The 18,796-nt window shown below is 46.7% G+C and overlaps 1 protein-coding gene across 1 annotated transcript in view; it reads right to left on the bottom strand.

Moving 5' to 3' along the window:
* The window catches only part of GRIP2 (glutamate receptor interacting protein 2), an 81,063-nt gene continuing 62,267 nt past the window's right edge, over positions 1–18,796 (bottom strand). The window contains exons 18-24 of the mRNA XM_041426076.1: positions 18,058–18,197; positions 15,652–15,828; positions 12,759–12,912; positions 9,726–9,846; positions 6,056–6,292; positions 4,241–4,387; positions 1–1,794 (exon numbers count right to left, since the gene is read on the bottom strand). Of these exons, the coding sequence (XP_041282010.1) occupies positions 1,597–1,794; positions 4,241–4,387; positions 6,056–6,292; positions 9,726–9,846; positions 12,759–12,912; positions 15,652–15,828; positions 18,058–18,197 (1,174 nt within the window). The 3' untranslated portion in view covers positions 1–1,596. The remainder of the gene's footprint in view (positions 1,795–4,240; positions 4,388–6,055; positions 6,293–9,725; positions 9,847–12,758; positions 12,913–15,651; positions 15,829–18,057; positions 18,198–18,796) is intronic.

The following is an 18,796-nucleotide window of genomic DNA, read 5'->3' as shown; positions in this document are numbered from 1 at the left end:
CTTCCTCTTTTTTTTTTTTTTTTTAAAGCCTTTAATAAAAGTCTTCATTAAAAACCTATGAGAAGCCCCAGTGAGCTTCCACTGCTCAGAATATTGCATATAAAAACACTTTCGGCTGCACTGTCAATGCTCCACAGTATCAATTATGGCACATTATCTAGCTGTGGCAGCAATGGTATGGGATATTGCATACTCAAAGAGAAAATGGCTACAACGACAAGGAGCTGGATGGGGCCGTGCCTGGGAGGAACACCCGGATACATTTGTGCTGTCACAGGGGCTGGAGGGGACAGACAGCGGCTCAGCAAAGCGACAGACGTGCTGCACACCCACCCAGCTCCCTCCACACAGCCCGGCGTGCAGGTGGGATGGAGGAGCTGGAAGGGCAAGCAGGGAACGGGGCAGGGGGCTCTGCAGCCGTGTCTGACCAAGGGAGCTCTTGGACTCCATGGCCAGGCCTTCCCAGGGAAAGCAAAGCTGCACGGCACCAGGACAGGGACATCATCATAAAGTGCTAACGTGGGAAACGGGGCAGGCAATGCAAACGCCACAGCCCCTCTGCACGCGGGGCCGGGGCTCTCGGGCAGGAGGGAGCAGCCACAGAGCTACAAGAGGCCAGCAGCAGGCAAAGGGGCACACACACCCAGCCCACAGGGACACAGGCCACCACCCCACCCAACCAAGGGCTCGTCATTGCCCTGCTTCAGGGGAGACAGCAAGTTTCATTGATCCAAACCATCAGGGACAGCCCTGGGAATTTTGCTACTCTGCTATTTGCTTCCAAGCACAGGCCAGGTTTGCAAGCAAGACATCTCTGTAAAGCTCAGACAAACAAGGGGGATTTAGGCAGGTACTCAGGGCCTTTAGCCTTGGGTATGGCCTCTACTCTGCAGTCACTACTGAGCACAGCTAACAACACTGCTCATGGGAATCAGCCACACAAGGTGCCTAATCCCACTATGGGGTGAGCCAGACCTAGGGGAGAGTGTGGATAGGGCTGGCAGGAGACAGCTGCAAATACCAATTTCTGCACAAGAATTGCATTTAGCCACTCTCAAGCACATTTTAAAGTGTTTTTTAACTGGCTCTCTCCACAGCCCTGCACTGGAAGTGCAAGGGGCTGCAGGAATTGATTTGCCAGGAGTGTTGAAAGGATGGAGCTGGGTGCAACATAAAAGGAAAGGCATTTCAGTCTCGCTGTATGTGATTAACTGAGCAAAGAAAGAACATAATAGCACCATGTGTGTTTGTAGGATGGCCAAGGCCTTTCAGGGTGAGAAGAATGTCGGAGGCAGGACCCTGCACACTCGATGGCAGAAGCACAGGGGGATGCCCTGCCATGGGGGATGGCTGTGGATGCTCCTTCCTCCTGTTGGCAGTTTGTCCTGCTGCCATCGCTGCCACAGCCCCAGATGCATACCCAGCTCTGACCTTCCCAGAAACAGTTGGCGGTCTACAGGATCAGTGAAGACCCACCTCCCCACTTGCAGGTTATGGTACACAGAGCATTTACAAATACCAGTGCAAAAAAACAGTAAAAACACCCCAAATACCACAAGAGCTCAGCAGAGGCATCATCTGCTCTGCTCCTGCTGCTCAGAGTGTCTGGACACTCGCCTTGACCTCGGCGCTGTGGGGCACCTGTGCTGGGAGCTCTCTGTTCCCCTCCGAGGGAGCATTGGCAGCCAGTGCCAAGGGGTTCCGGCTAATCACCAGGTCCAGCTTATCTCCAGCCTCTGAAATCAAGGGAACGGCCAGACAGCAGTCAAAGTCTCTCGTTCGGATGCGGTTTACCTGCCAGGATGGATTTAGGACATGCCATGGGAAGGAACAACAGAAAGATCATGTTTGTTAGTCAGCAAATGCAAGATTAGTGCTAAACCTCAGCTGGAAAAAATACACAACTCTTGGGGGTCCCTGATTCCAGGTTAACAGTGGAGAAGAGCAGAAGCACCCCTTCAGAATGAGCATCCATGCTTAGCTGAGGAACAATGCAGTGGCTGATAGAGGAAAGGGGAAAAAGTCTGGAATGAACCCTGTTACAAGTATCAAACACTGCAGGGCTCAAAACCAGTTCTCCTGTTCAAGCCAGTAGAAAAAAAGTTGCCATTTTCCATTTTTTAATCTTTTTTGCCATAATGGCTTTTACTGGCCTTAAATTTGTGGTGCCAAGTATCCAGCACATAGAAAACAAATAAAGGCCTGAGGCTTCTGGCAACCATTTTCCAGCTCAGCCAGAGGTAAACCCAGACTATACCAAACAATTTCTTCTTCCCCTCTCCTCATTTATATCCATCATTTCACAGAGTCTGGATGCATTTCATGTCAGCTCAGGAGGCAGCTGCAAATTCTCTCTGTAGGATTCAACAGTGAAAGCAGTTTCTGCTGGCTCTTGCAGACCTTCAAGCACATTTCTAGGCTGGGTCATCTGGAGAAACCACTCCAGCTCTCTCACCTACAGCTACCAGAACACTTGGGCTTGGTGCCATGACAGCTCTGGGACACAGCAGGCTGGCAAACGGGATGGGAAGTGGGGAAGGGGAAAAGCAATTTCCCATACACCTTTGGAGTGAACATAACCCCTGGGGCCAGGTGGTGCTTCCTTCTTTGGGTAAGGGCTGGGTATTTGGCTCCATACAACCCTTCCATGCCAAGCCCCTTCCCAGAATTAATGCATGCCCACAGTGCTGGGTCTGTGAAAGCAGCAGTGTCCCCCCACCCTAGCCAGTGTCTGCACGGAGACCCCAGTACTGCCCCTTACAGCAGGGGGACAATTTCTAGCCCGCTTGTGAACAAGGAGAGACAAACCACAAGCTTGCTCTGCCCCTGCTCTGTGCCAGCCAGGGAGCTGCAGTGCAGAAGTGCCACTAGAGCAATGCCATGCTCCAGTTAATCCATGCAGCCAAGAGGCAGAGGGTCTGTGACAGCAGGGACGAGGAGTTTCGCTGGCCTTCGGACACATCACCGTGCCCACAATCAGCAGCACTGTGCAGCATCCTCAGCAATGCAGCTCTGCACTTCTTGAAGGGAGTCACCTATAGCACATCTGCAATCCCTCATTCCCAACTCCACGTGACAACGTGACGGCAGCTGCCTCATGTGCCCGTAGGTGTGAGCTGTGTGGCACAGCATGTGGAAAAAGGGTGTCCAAAGTCTCCATGCCACTCTGTTTAGGATTTTGGGCACATCTCCCAGAGCACTTGGCACTTGCAAAAAGCAGCACATCCAACACTGAACAGAAAGGCAGCCCAGAGCCTAATTAGCTTCTTGTTCATTCTTGCACCATCTTTTATTTGAAGCTGAGAAGGAATAATTGTATAGCAGCCAACTGGCGAGAGACCATAACAAGCTTAAACAAGGTTCCCCACAGTGCTGCCAGTCCTCCAGTTACCTGATGTACATAAAGTATTGGCTTTAATCCGACTGCTAAGAACCCCCACCTAGAAATTAGTACAACTAAACATCTGAGTGTTTCCAAATATGGTGACAATATCTGCATTTCCAAATGGTAGCAATTTTTCCACAGAGGTTGCACTTCCTTCAGTTGCTGTTTGAGTTGTCTCAAAGCTAAAATAGTTGGTTTTCATTCACACAGAGCTTCTCTCCAATCTCCAAAACTCACCAGGTTTTTTCTGTCCCTCCAGAAGTTGATATGCCCAGGGCACATTTATTACAGACTGTGCTTTTGACCAGAGTTTTGATTCTGTTTCTGCATCGGCTATTTCAGATGAAGCATTTTTCAAAGAAAAATATCCATAAAAAATACCTTGCTTGAAGGATGTGTTTCCTAGAAAACTTTTCTAGTTGTCAAAGGCATGCACAGAACTTCATGAACTTCACTTAATTCCACAAGGGGCTTCACAGGAACACATATTGGTCAATACAGTCTGGTTCATCCAAAAACTACGAGTAGGATTGAGGGTGAGGAAAGGAAGCAACACAGCTTTTCACTTGTTTTGAGCCATCCAAGCTCAAAAAGGCCATTGCCAGAACAGGCTGTGCTCTGGACCAGTGTAACCCGGGAGTACCACCTGGGGTACCACCTGAAGGTACTACCTAGTGATTTCTCATGATAAAACACAGGTCCCATTGAGTGTTGGTGGCTAAGAGCCAACCTAGTTGGCTAACTATTACCTTTCATTAAAGTTAGTGCTGCCATGGATGGGTTTCACTTCTCTCTTCCTCTCAGCCACTCATTCACTCCGTCCCAGCCTCCAGAACTGCATTTTGCATTTATTACCTGAAGGACTCTGTCATATGGCTTGAGGCCACACTGATCTGCTGGCCCATCCGGACGGACCATATTTACATAGACACCTTTTTCTAACAGGCCATCCGACAAACTGAATCCAAAGTCTTCACTCTCTGGGTCTTTGTGGAGTGTCATCTGGAGAGGCAGAAAGAGAAGAAGCAGGTTTCAATGCAGCAAAGTAAGGAGGTGATGTACAGGGGTGCCAGGATGGGAGCAGCATGAGTAATGTGTGCAGACCTACAGCAATTCTGCTCTGGGTCTCCTGGGCAGGTTTTTCATAGCCTGGGCAGATAACACAGATTGAGCCTTATTTACCTGACACCATCATCACAAGAGAGTTACTTTGGTGACTGGCATAAAACCAACCCCATGACAGTCCCTCACTCTTGGATGTGGAAGGAAACCCAGGCAGTGTAATACAGACAGCACTCATGTTTCACCCAAAGAGCAGCAAACAAGTGTTTGTAAGAGAGCATTGCCTTCCCTGGCTCAGGTTATGCTGTGTATCCTCTGGGTGTGCCAGACCAGCACATGAAAAATCAACATATTTACTGGGAATTTTTGATGTAGTGAGTCAAATGTGAAGACAGCTCATTTTTAATACATCACTCAGCAGGAACAACTAAAATTATCCATATTATTTACAAGCTGTTTTTAGAAAATTCATATCAGTAAGTGCTGACACTCTGAGGACAAGAAATGGGCAACCTCATCATCCTTCTCTTGGGCACATTACATTTTGGCTTTGCCCAAAGGAGAATAGCACTGGTGGAAGTGTCTTACCATGGGGTAACACTGGGAACCAGGGACAACTGATTCCCCAAGACTAGCAAAATCTCCCATTGCCTCCCATGAGCTGGGAGTGAATCTCTACCATGACTGTGTCCCAGGCTGGGTGAGCCTCAGGGATCTGCAGTCCTGGGGAAGGACAATGCTCAGCATGACACACAGGAGCATCCCACCTGGCCTCAACCTCATTTCCAACCACAGCCAACACCAGATGCTCCAGCAGAATGAAGAGTCGCCCTATAACATGCCTAATTACATATCTCTTCTCCTTCAGGTACCAAGGAGTTTTATTTAAAGACACATTTGCCATGCCCTGAAGGACAAAAGCAGATCAAACATGAAAAAGTTGTTTTTTCCAGCTAGCACAACTGCAGGTTTCATTCTGAAGTCACATTAGGAAAGAAAAAGGCAATCAAATTTTTGAAACCTCTCCAGCTCCCTTCCCTGCTTGCATTCTACATCAGCAGCTTCTACAGTTAATTACTTTTCCTAATTACCATTGCCTTGCACAATGGTTAAACTGGCTACATTCAGCTGAATGCTAAAATCAAACCAGTACCCCATCACTGAAGTGGAGTGGAAGCAGAGGGGAGTAGTTTTTTTTATTTGAGAAGTGTTTTACTAAATGGAGTGTACCACAGGAAAAGAGCTGATGGGTCTCCAGGGGGCCATACTTGGAGCTCTCTCACTTTTATCTGTAGCACCAATTAACAAGTGCCAAAACACAAGGACCTGGAAATCTTACATATAAAGAGAAACAGCAAAGCCCAGGCTTGAACCCTGCTGAATGATGGCAGCTAAATCCCATTACTCTTCTGAAGGGGCTCCTTCATCTTAATGTGACTTTCTGGAAACCTTTGCTGCAGACCTTGGTGAGGGCCAGCTTTAACAAGGACCAATTTCTGGGGGTCTCTCTGAGCAAAGCAGATTTCTTACAAGGCTGCAAAGGTTCTACAGCTTTAACCACGGAGGTACTGCAGTGCCACAGTTACACCCACCCTTGGCGACACAAACCTTGTGAAACTCAAGGGGGGTCGGGGACATGATTTCCTGCATCTCCTTCTCCATTTTCTTCATGTCCAGGTTCCTCTCGTTCTTCTTGGCAGGGGAGCTGCTGCCCTCAGTCTGTCCATCGGTGCAGCTGGAGTTGGCTTTCCTCAGTGGGCTCATTCCCGAGGGGTTGACAGAGTCCAGGAGCAGCTTGCTGCCCTCCAAGCCCAGGTTGTGCACGCTCCCTGTCATGATGGACGCCTGCAGGGCGAAGGCACAATGTCACTGCCGAGTCAGCAGCAGGAAGAGGGGGACCAGGCGGCCACTAAAGCGCCGCAGACAACACGGCGGCACACTGCTCTCATTAATCAGAAAATGAGTACCAAGAAGCTCTTCCTGTTGGCTCTAAGAGGCGTTCCCAGACCTTGGGAGCTTGCTTCCAGGTCTACGGCTGAGCCACTTCGTGCTCTCCACCCCCAGCCCAACAGGGAGCTTAATCTCAGAAGGAAGCATTTGTGAAGCACTGCCTTATTTTTCCATGATCCTTTCTACACCAACTGGGCCAGGCAGGCCTCATTTTGTGCCTGAGCCATCTTGAGTCAAGGAGGATGAATACACCGTTCTCAGGGAGCTCCCAGAGGAGCCAGTGTCAGCCTGGTTCTCCAGCCTACCTCTGCAGGCTGCAGCTCCTCTGCAGCATCACACAGTGCTGGCATTCACCCAGGGAGTCAATGCCTTGGACTCCACTGAAGGCAATTCAGCACAAAAATTAGGATTTTATCTCTCAGTAAATAGGAGCTGTCACTGAGCAAAATTGAGTTAAAAATATGAAATTAAGTAGTATTTAAGCCTGGTCATCCTTGATAGCATCCATTAAAAGATGCCCCTAAGTAGACTCGACTCCATTTGGCAATGCTTTCCACTAATGAGATTATGTTGATCAAAGCTAACGAAGGAGTCAAAAATGCAGGCTGTGGAACCTCAGCTGGCTCCAGGTCATGGAGTCCACTTAAACAGTGTAATGAAACCTGTAATTCCAAAGTTCAAGTTCAAAGGGTCTGCAGTGCCAGTAAATGTCAAAAGGGAGAAGAAATTAAAGGAAAGGTATGGAGCAGAGCAAAATTCTTCAACACTAAATGTGGCAAGTCAAAGAGCAATTGCTCCTGTGCACAGGGGAAATGTCATCCAACTAAATCTCTAATCAAGACCCTCCAAGGTGGAACAAAGGCAAATAAAGTGAATTATGGTGGCAGTAGGAAAATGCCAGCACTACCCACATTATCCTAAAAAGGGTTGGATAAAATAAAGAAAACCTTTCATCTTTGCACTTTTCAGGTCTTCACACATGACTTGATCAGCTCAAGTTTGGGCAAAACTCAAATACCTGTTACGTGGAAGGACACTGACTTACCACATACTTGAAAGGTAGACTAACAAACAAGAGCACAGCCAGCCAGGGTACATTTGGTCACTGCCCTTGGGTAGCCTCTGCACCCAGGGTGTTGTGCTGTGCTGTCCCAGAACTGCAGAGCCAGGGAGAACAGAAAGGTCTGTGCATACCATGCCACTGCTCTCTCCCACAGGCCACAAATACCACAACCAACCAGGACCCAGCAGCACTGGACTCCTTTTCCATCTTCATGGCATTTAAATTTTCCTTGCAGCATCATAAGCAATTTCCTAAAGTTTTTCCATAAGCTTTAGGTTTAATGCAAACAGCAAAAAGGGCAATTCCAGACTTCTCCAGCCTGTGGCTGCTCTGCATTATTTTTCCCATGTTTTGGCTGCCTCAAAGCAAAGTAGAGACACACACTTTACTGGAAAAAGCCTGTTTCTTCTCATACTCATTGCCTGGATTTGGATTCCCACTGTGTGTGAACCTGTTTCTAGGCTATCATGGGTCACCTTGCATGACTCCTTATTTAAAAGCAAATTATGAAAGGACAATTTTTAAAAAAAAATACAGATGAATCCAATCTCTGATGGTCATAAAACCATGGGAAGCTGAATGTGGGGTAAGAAAGCTGCAATACAGCAAAGGACCCAGTGAGCTCTGCACATCCCACAGCACACTTAACAAAGGCTGAGCACATGGAGAGGGAGGAATGGATCAGTAGTATTTTGGATTTGATAAAAGGGGAGTTGAACCCAGCAGATTCCTGCTAAAAACAGAGCACTTCCCTTCTGTCCTCAAAATTTTCAAAATATTCTAGAAATATGCTTAATACACAGAAACCCTGGAGGTGGTCAGCTTTCAGTAAGATTCCTTTACAAGTTCAAAAACATTTATGTAACTGTCAAAACTCCAAACAGCATAAAACAACAATTGCACCACGGATCCCTGGAAAACAAATGAGAGTCCAACAAATCCCATCTTTTGCATTTAGATACCAGCAGAAAATAAATATTTATGCATCATTTTAGGAGGTACTCTCTCTCAAGCAGTCAACAACTGCTGTTTAGAAAGGTTGAGAACAGCTGCTGAAACTCGTTTCTAAATACATTCAGATCCAGGAAATAAGTGATCAAGGGAAAAAGTTATAGTCTGAGAGGGCTGGGGATTTGGGATTTTTGAGTATGTTGTGGGGTTTTTTAAGTCAGCATTTTCTTAAGCAGTTAAGATAATAAAAACAGCATTCCATGCTTCAGCACAATAAATTTAATTGAGATTTCCTCCTCCACTTACAGTTGCTAAGGATCAAGGAGGAAAGAACAATTAGCAAGTCCCTTATCACAAAACAAACCAAAACAGGGCTTTCCTCTTCGACCTTCAATTAGTCAGAAGTTGCCTTTTTTTCTCTGAAGCCTCCGCAACATGCAAGTGTACATAAAACCAGTCCCACTGGGAGTGATGGAGGGCATGACCCAGAGAGTTCTCCCCAGTCCTCTGCACCTGGAGGGCACAGGGAGAAATGGTCTTATGGGGTCCTCCTCCTTCCAGGCTGAGGAACTAGGGAAGGGAGCAGCACAGGCCCCATCCTGCCAGGCAGGTTTGCTTCCTGCTGCTCACAGTCTCAAGGGGGCCCTTTATTTGCATCCCATGACTTAGAAATCCAGGCTCCTCATCCTATAACCGGACACAATAACATGACCTCCAAAGCATTTTGGATAAAGAAAAGAGAAAGTGGTTTGTGAAGAGAGGAAACACCTTTATTTCTGCAGGAAGCAATTACTTTCTCAGATTTTTCCATGGGGAAGGCTGGCTGAAAAGCTTCCAATTACCTATTCCACTGAAAGAGTTTCCGGCAGAGTGACAGCTGAATGCAAGGTACGTGTGCCTGTCAGCACTTGAAGCAAGCCAAGGCTTCAGTCCCAGTGGGGGTCTGTGGTGCTCCTTTTGCTTGGCCTTCAAGTGCTTTGGACAGACAACATCTTTCCAAGCAGAGGGTTTACAACTGGATAGGGAAGGCTTGCCAAAAGTCATGTGAAGATTATTGGCCAGCAATGGTTCATGAAAAAGGCGTGGAGTTCCTGGCGCAAGACATGGGCTCAGGGAAAGAGCACATGCAAGCAGACCTCTAATGAGACAGAGTTACCCATTAGCACAAAGCCTGACAGGAATTAAACCCAAACCCTTCTTCACACTACCGGCAGCTCAGAGATGTTATGGGCAAGTAACATCTGGGGAAACGGTCTAACATTTATGGAGAGAGCAAAACAGTCAGGTCAGCAACAAATTCAGAAAGTGATTTACCTCAATCTCCCTCAAAAGTTCAGACTGGCCGCATGTTTCCAAATCCTCCAAAGCTTCTCCAAAAACACGCCAAAAATTGTCCTCATGAGTGGTCTCAAGGCCATTTTGGCGGTTGGGGTATCTGTTGTAACGTAGGAACCAAATATTGTCAGCACTCTTCTGCAGCGGGGTGAAAGCTGCAAGGCTACAGCAAGTGTCTCACCAGTAAAAGCAGACTTGAAGAATCTTCATATACAAAAGCAAACAATATGAACTTTTCAAACAAGAGTCCACATACGAGACCTCCATGCATTTACTAACGGGGCAAGTGTCCTTCAAAGGAAGCATTAAGTTGGTGTAGCAATGTCAAAGTTCAAAGGGTAAATTAAAAAGTGCCTGTAGGAAGATTGTAGGTTTAGGAAGACCTTTTGGTGAAATAGAGAAGTGAAAGAAAAAAGGATGCATTATGGGTAAACCAGGAGCCTCAGAGACTGTTAGTACAAAGGCTGATGGGATAGAGCTCAGATCTGAGACACAGAACACCTGAGAAGAGAGAGAAAAACACAGAGGGTAACAGACATGGTGAGAAAATGATAAATACATTAGGTCTCTATGAGAGTAAATAATGCAAAGATGTATATAAAATGACTGCCCTGGGCTGGACAAGCACACTACAGCCAGCAGTATCAACAGTGTCATGTACAACCCATACAAACCGAGTTTCATTTGCTTTGGGATGGCCAGGGAACTGAACTGCTACTTTCAGGAGGTCTCTCTTTTTTTTTTTTTTTTTGCTGTATAGCAGTCTTGGCACTTACAGCTGTGTAAAGTTTGCCACCAGTTCTGTCTACAACAGAGAGTAAGGTTAGAGAGAACCTCTCTCATGCTGGTACAAACACGCGTTAACATGACCACTGTGTGCTAGGGTTCTGCAATTCCCCACCTTGGCAGTTGCAGCACTTTTTATCTCAGACCACAAGCCAGGGTCAATTCTCATATCTCTAAATCAAACAGCAATTAAACATGGTGAAATCCTCTGAACAAAAAAGCAGGTGATGCTGGACACTGCTTTACTGAACACCAGACTGCAAAACTCAGACCAGCAGTGCTCTGTTTAACAGAAGCCTATTGAAGGAAACTCTGTAGTGTTAAATCAAGATCACAACAAACCCAATAAGGAGTCATGGGAAGAGCCCCAAGGGGACAGTGATATTGGAATGGCCCTAATGCATCTTATACATGTCTTATAAGGAGCTGCACGGATGATGCTCCAGCTCAGCACCATGTGGTAGTACCTTGCACAGTTTAATGGTCTCCAGCTCCACAGACAGGAAGGGACACTCATTCACCACAGCCACTCAGCAAAGTCAAAGCATTTTACTTGAGTACATGTCACAGAGAGCTAGGCCTCCATTAGATATATAATGACCCCTTGTCTTTTTCCAGATGTTTAACGACTGCAAAGTCTTTAGCACACACTTTCCCTTTGACCCACTGGTTTAAATGGGGTCTGCAGCAGGCAGAAACTCACTCACACACCCTTTTGCTCCTTGTGGGATCATGGACTTCCTGAAGAGAACAGTACATGACATGGCTTATTGTATTTTAAATTCACCCCCTATCTTTAATCAGCTTTTAAAGGACAGTAGCCTTTATGCCAGGCAGAAAGGTCAAATAAACACCCAGCAAGACTTTATAAAAACAAACCAAAATTTCCCCCAAAAAGGAATTTTTTTTTATTTTTTCCCCTTACTCATTTCCTTCCTCTGCTCCCAGGTTCCCAAAGAGGCAAATGTCCTTTCTAGTTACCAGTCTTGCCTCTCAGAGCAGCATTACACAAACACATCCAGGACACAGATGAATCAGAATGGGCTCCCACTTCACTGGGTCAGCAGGTTCTTCCAGGCTAAAGGCTGTCAGTGTTTGTTTTTCTCTTTAATAAAGAGGGCTCAGCAGCATGAACCATCTCACTTGCACTTTGACATCAGGGCTTGGAGTCCTCATTAGGGACACGGGGGTTTCGAGGGCTCAGATTTGCCAACTTCAGCTGCCAGCAGCCTCTCCGGGAGGGATCAGTGACCTCTGTGAGCTGGCTCTCACTGAGAGGCAAAACAAGAACAAAGTCTCCAGCGCTGCCAGCCTTCCTGCCAGCTTGATCATCTTTAAATAGGTGGAAATGGCCATGAGATGTTCTAAGGGTTTTGTTGGGACAAACAAAAGTTAAGGAAAAAAAAATAGGAGAAAAAAGAACCGACAGTAACAACACAACACACACAACTGTGGGGACTCTGGAGGATGTTGAGGGAAGGGAAGTTTTGAAGCAATGGGGCTTTTCCATTATGTGTAGCTCAAAGGAGGGCAGCCTGTGGCCAAGGCAGATCCAGCAGGATTTTCACCCAAAGCACGGGGCAGCTGCAGCTGCCTCCCTGGCCTCAGGAGGTGTCACAGCATTTTCCCCATGCTGACTGAGCTGGGGGATTCATTTCACATGTTCACACAGTGCAGCTTTGTTTGAGGTGTTGGAAGGGCCAAAGTGTGATGGAGAGAGAATCCAGCCACAGTTTTGGTAGATTTTAACATGAATATGCAACCTCACACTTGTCCTCCAAGAGTCTGGTTGGCCTCTTTTGCTTTGTGGCACTGAGCTGGTGTGAAGCTGCATCCTTACTCAAAAAAATCTGGCCAACACATACAGGGACAGTCCTGACCATATCTGTTTATTACACCTAAACTACAAAAATACTGCAGCCTTTACATGGCAGAAATAAGAAACGTGGTAGGAACATGTGGTCCATGCAGCTGAGACCACCCTAACTCCAGACACAAAATGTCACCTGGCCATGGCAGAGCTGTCACACAGCTACACTCAGAGTAACCTGGCAATGTGGAGGCAGCCCAACACAGCCAGTGCACTACCAGCATCCTTCCCCATGGCTGTCTGATGCCAAGTGGGACATTCCTGGCCACTCCATCATATTCCATTGCCCCCCTTGTCCCTGTGCCTTGACATCCGTACTTCTAAATACCTCCCTGCCTCCTCCCACCTCTCCGTACCTGCTGGGCTTGTCCCAGTCATCTTCACTGAAGCTTCCATCCATGTAGGGGTAGTTTTTCCTGGGGTCTGCTGGAGGGGTGCTGCTCTTCTGCCTGCTGTGTCTCCACTCATGTGGATGGAGGGCTATGCCAGCAGCCTGGGGTATGTACGTACCTAGGGAAGGCAAGAAGGAGTGGAAGAAGAGAGAGGGCAATACCTGGTCAGAAACCCTAAATGGAGCAGGACACGCAGAGCCAGGAGAGCCTCCTTCCCTAAGTCCCAAAAGTGAGGTCACATGGACTGCACACTTTCCATCTCAGTCACCCAAAAGCAGTTCTTCCAGTCTCTTCTGTCTTTAACCAAAGCAGCTTCTCAGGATGTTGACATGGGATGCCCCATTTCTCCTTTTCTCCCCTGCTTCTTGGTAGTTTTACGGTGTGGGTCTGGGATCCACAGACCTGGGAGTACACATACACACCGATGTAGATCCTGCCTCCAGCCAGTGCCAGCTGTGGTTAATAGCTCCTGTTTCCACACTGAACCCAGGAGAAATTATGTAGTTGAATCAGTCACCTTTCAATACAACAAGTTCTTCAAAGGGCAGATCCTGACAAGCTTCCCTCAGCGGTGGTAATGAGGAAAAATCAGCTCTTATCCTAAGAGCTGCCAGCCAGTGCTCCCAGAATTCCCAAGCCTTTGGGATCAACTGGTGCAGGTACAGGAAGCTGTGTCAGGGATGTGTGTGTGAAAGGCAAGGAATAGGATGGAAAGCTCTGCTGGCTTGAGAGCAGAGGAGGCTCATCTATATCACATTTGACAGGAGATCAATACAGACTGTTAGTATAAAATCAGACAAGTTTCACTACATCTGCCCCCATGGGCTTTTCCAAATTGCAGTGTCTTACTCCAGAAATGAAAATCCATCACTACCAAGTCACAAGATCCTCAAGTCTCATGAGAAGATGCCTAAACAGAAAACTTCCAAAACAGACCATTCCTCAGCAGTGGCAGTGTGCAGTAGAAATACATCTCCTGAGTCCCCTGCCCACCTCCTACTGCCCATTCAGTGTTTCAGAGAAATCCTCAGAGCCTTTCCAAGAAGCACCATATGCTCCCATCACATGCTGTGCCAAGCAAACAGGAAGAAGTAATGGAGAAACATGTAATTAAGGGAGACTTGACGTCCTAAACAGCTAAGAGCACTGGAAATACCCAAAGACAATGCCAACATTTTCTCTGAAAATGCCAAGGCCTGTTATTTCATTTAACGGATTGTTTCCTCTGTGTGTTTTTAAAGGTTAGACTTCTCTGGAGAAAGCCCCAGGAAAATTGCTTGCCAACATCTTACAGCAGTGGGAAGCACTCACTGCCTGCCAGAGCAGGACAAGGGCCCTGGATGCAGGTCCCTGCAGCGGGTGGGCAGCAGGTCTGGGCTGGGCACAGGGGCACGTGTCCAGAGCAGTCACTTGGAATCATTATAGATTCATCTCCTCCTTCCAGAGAGAAGGGTGGGATCCCTGGGATTCAGAGCCACCTGGTGGCATGTTCCCACGAGGCCCAGCACAGCTTCCCTGCCAAAATTCTTCCTTGAGCAATCTCCTACTGCTGTGAATGAACCTAAAACCTACAAGGCAGCAGAGCCTGATCTATAGTTCTCCATTTGGGGGGTAACCTCCAGTCTCCAGGCTCTTTGATTCACAGGTTTCCCTGCACCCTGCCTTCTGTGCCATCCCATGGGCAACCATCCATGCCCTTCTCCCTACCTTCCAGCACCCCCCTTCCCAACCAGCACCACTGCACCACCATGCAGCCAAATGCAATTACCAGGGAAGACAAGAGAGCCCCTGAAGCAAAGTTGCAGTGTGGGGATCTTGGGCAACTTGGCACCAGCCCCACTCCCTGGGGCGCTGTGCTCAATTACTTGTTCTCAATTTACTGGCAAAGCAATCACTTCCCAGTGTCCAACTTGTGTTAACATTCAATTAGATGGAGAAGGATTGCAGCATTATGAAGGCCAGGGGATTCCTCCTTAATGAAGCCTCCAGTCCCAACTGTGCTCCCAAATTAAGACTTCAGATGAACAGAGGCTGAAGGAAGATGCAGGGATGGGGAGTGCTGGGGCAGTGCTGTCCTTTGAACTCAGTCAGAGTGCAGTGAGCACAGCACACTCACACTTTGCAGCAGCACCCCTCCCTGGTTTCACATTCTGCCCTGGACAGGAGCCTTTCCACCAGTTTCCTGTTCCACGTTGCTTCAGGATTTTGGGTTGTTTCAACACTGGCTAATGCTAGCTTACATCACTAAATCTGAACTGGTATAACTATTTTCCAGGGCTTTTCTCCAAGTAAAAATATATTCCCATGACTAGAGTATCCTCCATTCCAGTTCCACATCTGCTACAAGCTACAGCTGAATAAACCTGACCTTGAAGATATGTGTTCATCTGATCACTCACTAGAGAGAGATACTTTCTTGTAGTATTACCTTAATTATTTTGTTAAGCAAGTGCTTCTAGTCACAAGACATTCTAGTGGATTTTAAAACATCCTGAAGAGGATTATTATGTCCTACAAGGCCTCTCTGGAGAAATAAAAGTAAGCTATGGATCAAATACTCTGTAAAACATATGGCCAGTGAATACTGTCTCTGATTATGAGAATTATAAAGTGCTGTAATGGTTTTGAAAATGATGAGAACAGTATGATGCCATATAAGCCAGAACAAATGTGCCAATAAAAGCCTAAACAGATACACCAACTCAAAGCACCACATGAGTGCATTCTAAAATATATTTTGTTCCCTTCTGGAAGCAAGAGGCCATACAAATGTGGTCAGGCCACAGGCTTTGGCTCATGCTCAGAGATAATACCCAGACAGAGCAGCAACCCCTAAGAAAACACAACTCTGGCTTACCTTGGCTTCCATACCCAGCATCAATGGCAGAGCCATCCCAGGACTCCACAGTATTGTCCACACTTGGAATTGTGGTGGAGTATATCTCAGAGAGCTTGCTAGTTTTCTGGGAGTCTGTCAGCTCATCTTCTGGGTCACTCACTTCGTTTATGCTCCCCGACTTCTTGGGGTAGGATTCTGCAACCAGAACATCCCGCTTTAGCAGGCAGGAAGAGCAAACCTCAGGGAAAAGCTTTTGCTGACATGGGAGCAAGCCCAGGTACTGTAAGTCTTTAAAGTACCTCTTTAGTGCTTCAAAAGTAGCTGAGAAAGGCAAGTGCAATGAAGCTGAAAGGATTTAATGCATTACTCTTATCTCAAGCTGAATCAAGAAAAAATGCCTTTCTGAGTTTTTAGCACATGGAATACAAGAAGCAGCCATGGGGATTTGAGGATTACCACATATGAGAGAGTTGGGACCTAATCTCAATTCACGAGCACATCTTCCTGTGCCTTTGGAAGCTTCCTCCAAACAGCCCTGCCCAGAGAAGTGTTGGCTCCTGCAAGCAATACCCTGTAGCTTCTCTGGACTCAGAGGGCTTCCTTTATACTCAGAGCAGCACCAGGGCAGCTGCTGGCTGCAAACTCAGCTACAAACAGGTGTTTTAATTAGACTCCAGTGACAACCACCACTGCTGAAGTTACAGCCCTCTTCCACAACTGTACAACCTCAGAAGAACTCCAAGGTAAACACCACCTCTCCAGAGTGTCCCATGCCATGTGACAACAGTGGAATTCCTGGGTGTGGTATTTTGAGGCAGAATTTCCCCTGATCAGTGATTGGAAAATGGGAGTTGAATGTGAATGGTGAAACTCAGACCTTCCCTTTCATTATTTTAGTGCTAACAGGCCCTTATTATCATTATATCAAATTTCCTTTCAGGCAAAAGCTATGCAAAGAATGGTTTCTCAGCACAAGCACTTCTTTGTACTGAATATTTTAAAGTCCTTGTTGATTAGATATCTTGTTAGCCATCCACACCCTGGATCTCTGACCTGAGGGATAAAAAGCCCTCTGAAAGTATGCATTTGTCAGTGAGGACAGATTATTTTACCAAACAAAGCCTGGTGTCCTGAAAGTCCCTATTTTCCAAGCCTTCAGAAGATTGCTCACCATGATTAACTCAAGATTACCTTGAAATTTCAATTACACCTGCTTCATTCTCAGAATGATTAACGAGTTTCCAACAGGCACTTGCATGTCAATTATTTCACCAAGTGCCTGTGACAATGCTAAGTGTCAGCAGGGGGAGAAAAGAGCATTTCAGACCAAAGACTATTTGGCTACAGGGGAAGAGACTGGGGCTTCTTGAAGAGGAATCAACTCCTCAGCTCTATCTCTATTTGCCATATCCCTACTCCCTGCCCAGTCTTCATCCATTTGTAAAACAGGTGCATTGCCACATATCTGCAAACTGCTTTGAGGTCTATAGAGGTTCTATGTTTAAGAGTGATACCACTTTTTCAGATGCAGGACAGGCATCCTAAGGGCTACAATTGCTTAGGAAAGGTTTATCTCTTGATTTCTTCTAATTCCCACAGCACTGTGGGCCATTGGCTGGGTAAGTCCAGCCAAATCCACAGACTGCAGAAGCATGGCACCAAAAAATAAAAGGAAAATACTGGGGGTAGGAGAGACTGGAATGAAGCCAGGCACCTGGTACTTTCTGAATTTAATGGAAAAGCCTCTCTTTGGCTGTGGTTATGCAGTCAGGGAGAAAAGTTTGCATGATCCCTCTTTTTTTTTCAATCACCCTTCTGTCCCCAAAAAACAGTGACCCACCAGTACTAAGTATGCTTCTGCTTTTTTATACTATGTCAACAACAGATTCAAAGCCACAGGGAGCTTGGCAGGGAAACCAGAAGGGGATCCCTAGAATGAAGCTAGATGCTTTGAAAGGTGATCTTAGAACCCCAAGTCAGGAAAAGAGGTGTAACACATTTATTGCAAATTGTTTTCAAAAAGTTGAATTAAAGACTGGGGGGGGAAATTCATGGATTCTACCAACTCAAAGTCTCCTTGCTCATTTAGCAGTGTTTTTTTTAAAAATCCCACATTCTTATACTTCTAAAAGTAACTTCAGCTTCACTTCTGCAGGAAATACCAACACAGACAGGGAATGGCAACAACAATACAAGTTGTCAATCTGAATTAAAAATTACTATTGCAAATAAACCTGCTGTTTCACGTCTTCCCATTACCACAGAGAGGCTTTGGGTTGCCTTTCTTTCATCTGTGAGTCTGAATTTCAAGAAACACACAGGTTTTCCCACTGTGCCCAGCCATGCCCATGACCACACTGCCTCATCCCACCTTCCAAAGGACAGGTACCCCCCAGCAGTGCCTGCTCCATGGCCTCAACTCACTCTCTGTCTGCTTCTTGATCTTGAGGGTGACGGTCTCTCCTGCCATCTGCAGCAGGTGAATGGCCTCGCTCAGCGGTTTGCCCTTGAGGCTCACGTTGTTGATCGCCAAGATCCGGTCCCCAACGTGGATGGCTCCAGTTCTGGAGGGAAAAGGCACTGTCAGAGAACTCCAGAGAAGCACTTCCTCTGGAGGACAGGACATTCGGCTCTTGCTGGAAGAAATTAACTCTCAGCACTTCAAAACATGTCTTTGTCCCCTCTTGGTACATTCTACAGCTGTGACTTCCCCTTCACCATGTACCAGGAATCCAGGTCCTCTCCAGCTTCCATGTGCACAGACATACAAACACGCAGGAACACATGACCTCCTCAAATCCCAAGCCCCTCAGGAACTGGGAATGCAGACCAGCTTAGAGACAAAACACTTCAATGCAATGGTGTTAAAAGCACAAGCATTTTCAGTATGTGCAGTCCAACACAGTCATCAAACATGGAACTGAAGGACATGATCACCCTGGTGGAAAGAAATAATGAGACAAACCTAGAAACCTATTGGAAAAAACCCAAACCAAAATAGCTCAAAAAATTGCTCATATATGTGCAAGCATGAGCTGAACCAGCTGCAGTTAAAGACATGCTTAAATCTCACCCTACTTAGCCACACCCCTGTGACTTTCTCCACCAGCTCAGGAAGAGGTTGTGTTTTATTGCTCTGCCACCTTCCAGCACTGGCTACTGC

This window comes from Onychostruthus taczanowskii, unplaced genomic scaffold (genome assembly GCF_017590055.1).
Source record: "Onychostruthus taczanowskii isolate IOZ18803 unplaced genomic scaffold, ASM1759005v1 scaffold9, whole genome shotgun sequence".
In the NCBI taxonomy this organism is placed as follows: domain Eukaryota; kingdom Metazoa; phylum Chordata; class Aves; order Passeriformes; family Passeridae; genus Onychostruthus; species Onychostruthus taczanowskii.
Note: the sequence above shows the minus strand (reverse complement) of the source record. Positions and strands in the feature narration are given on the sequence as shown.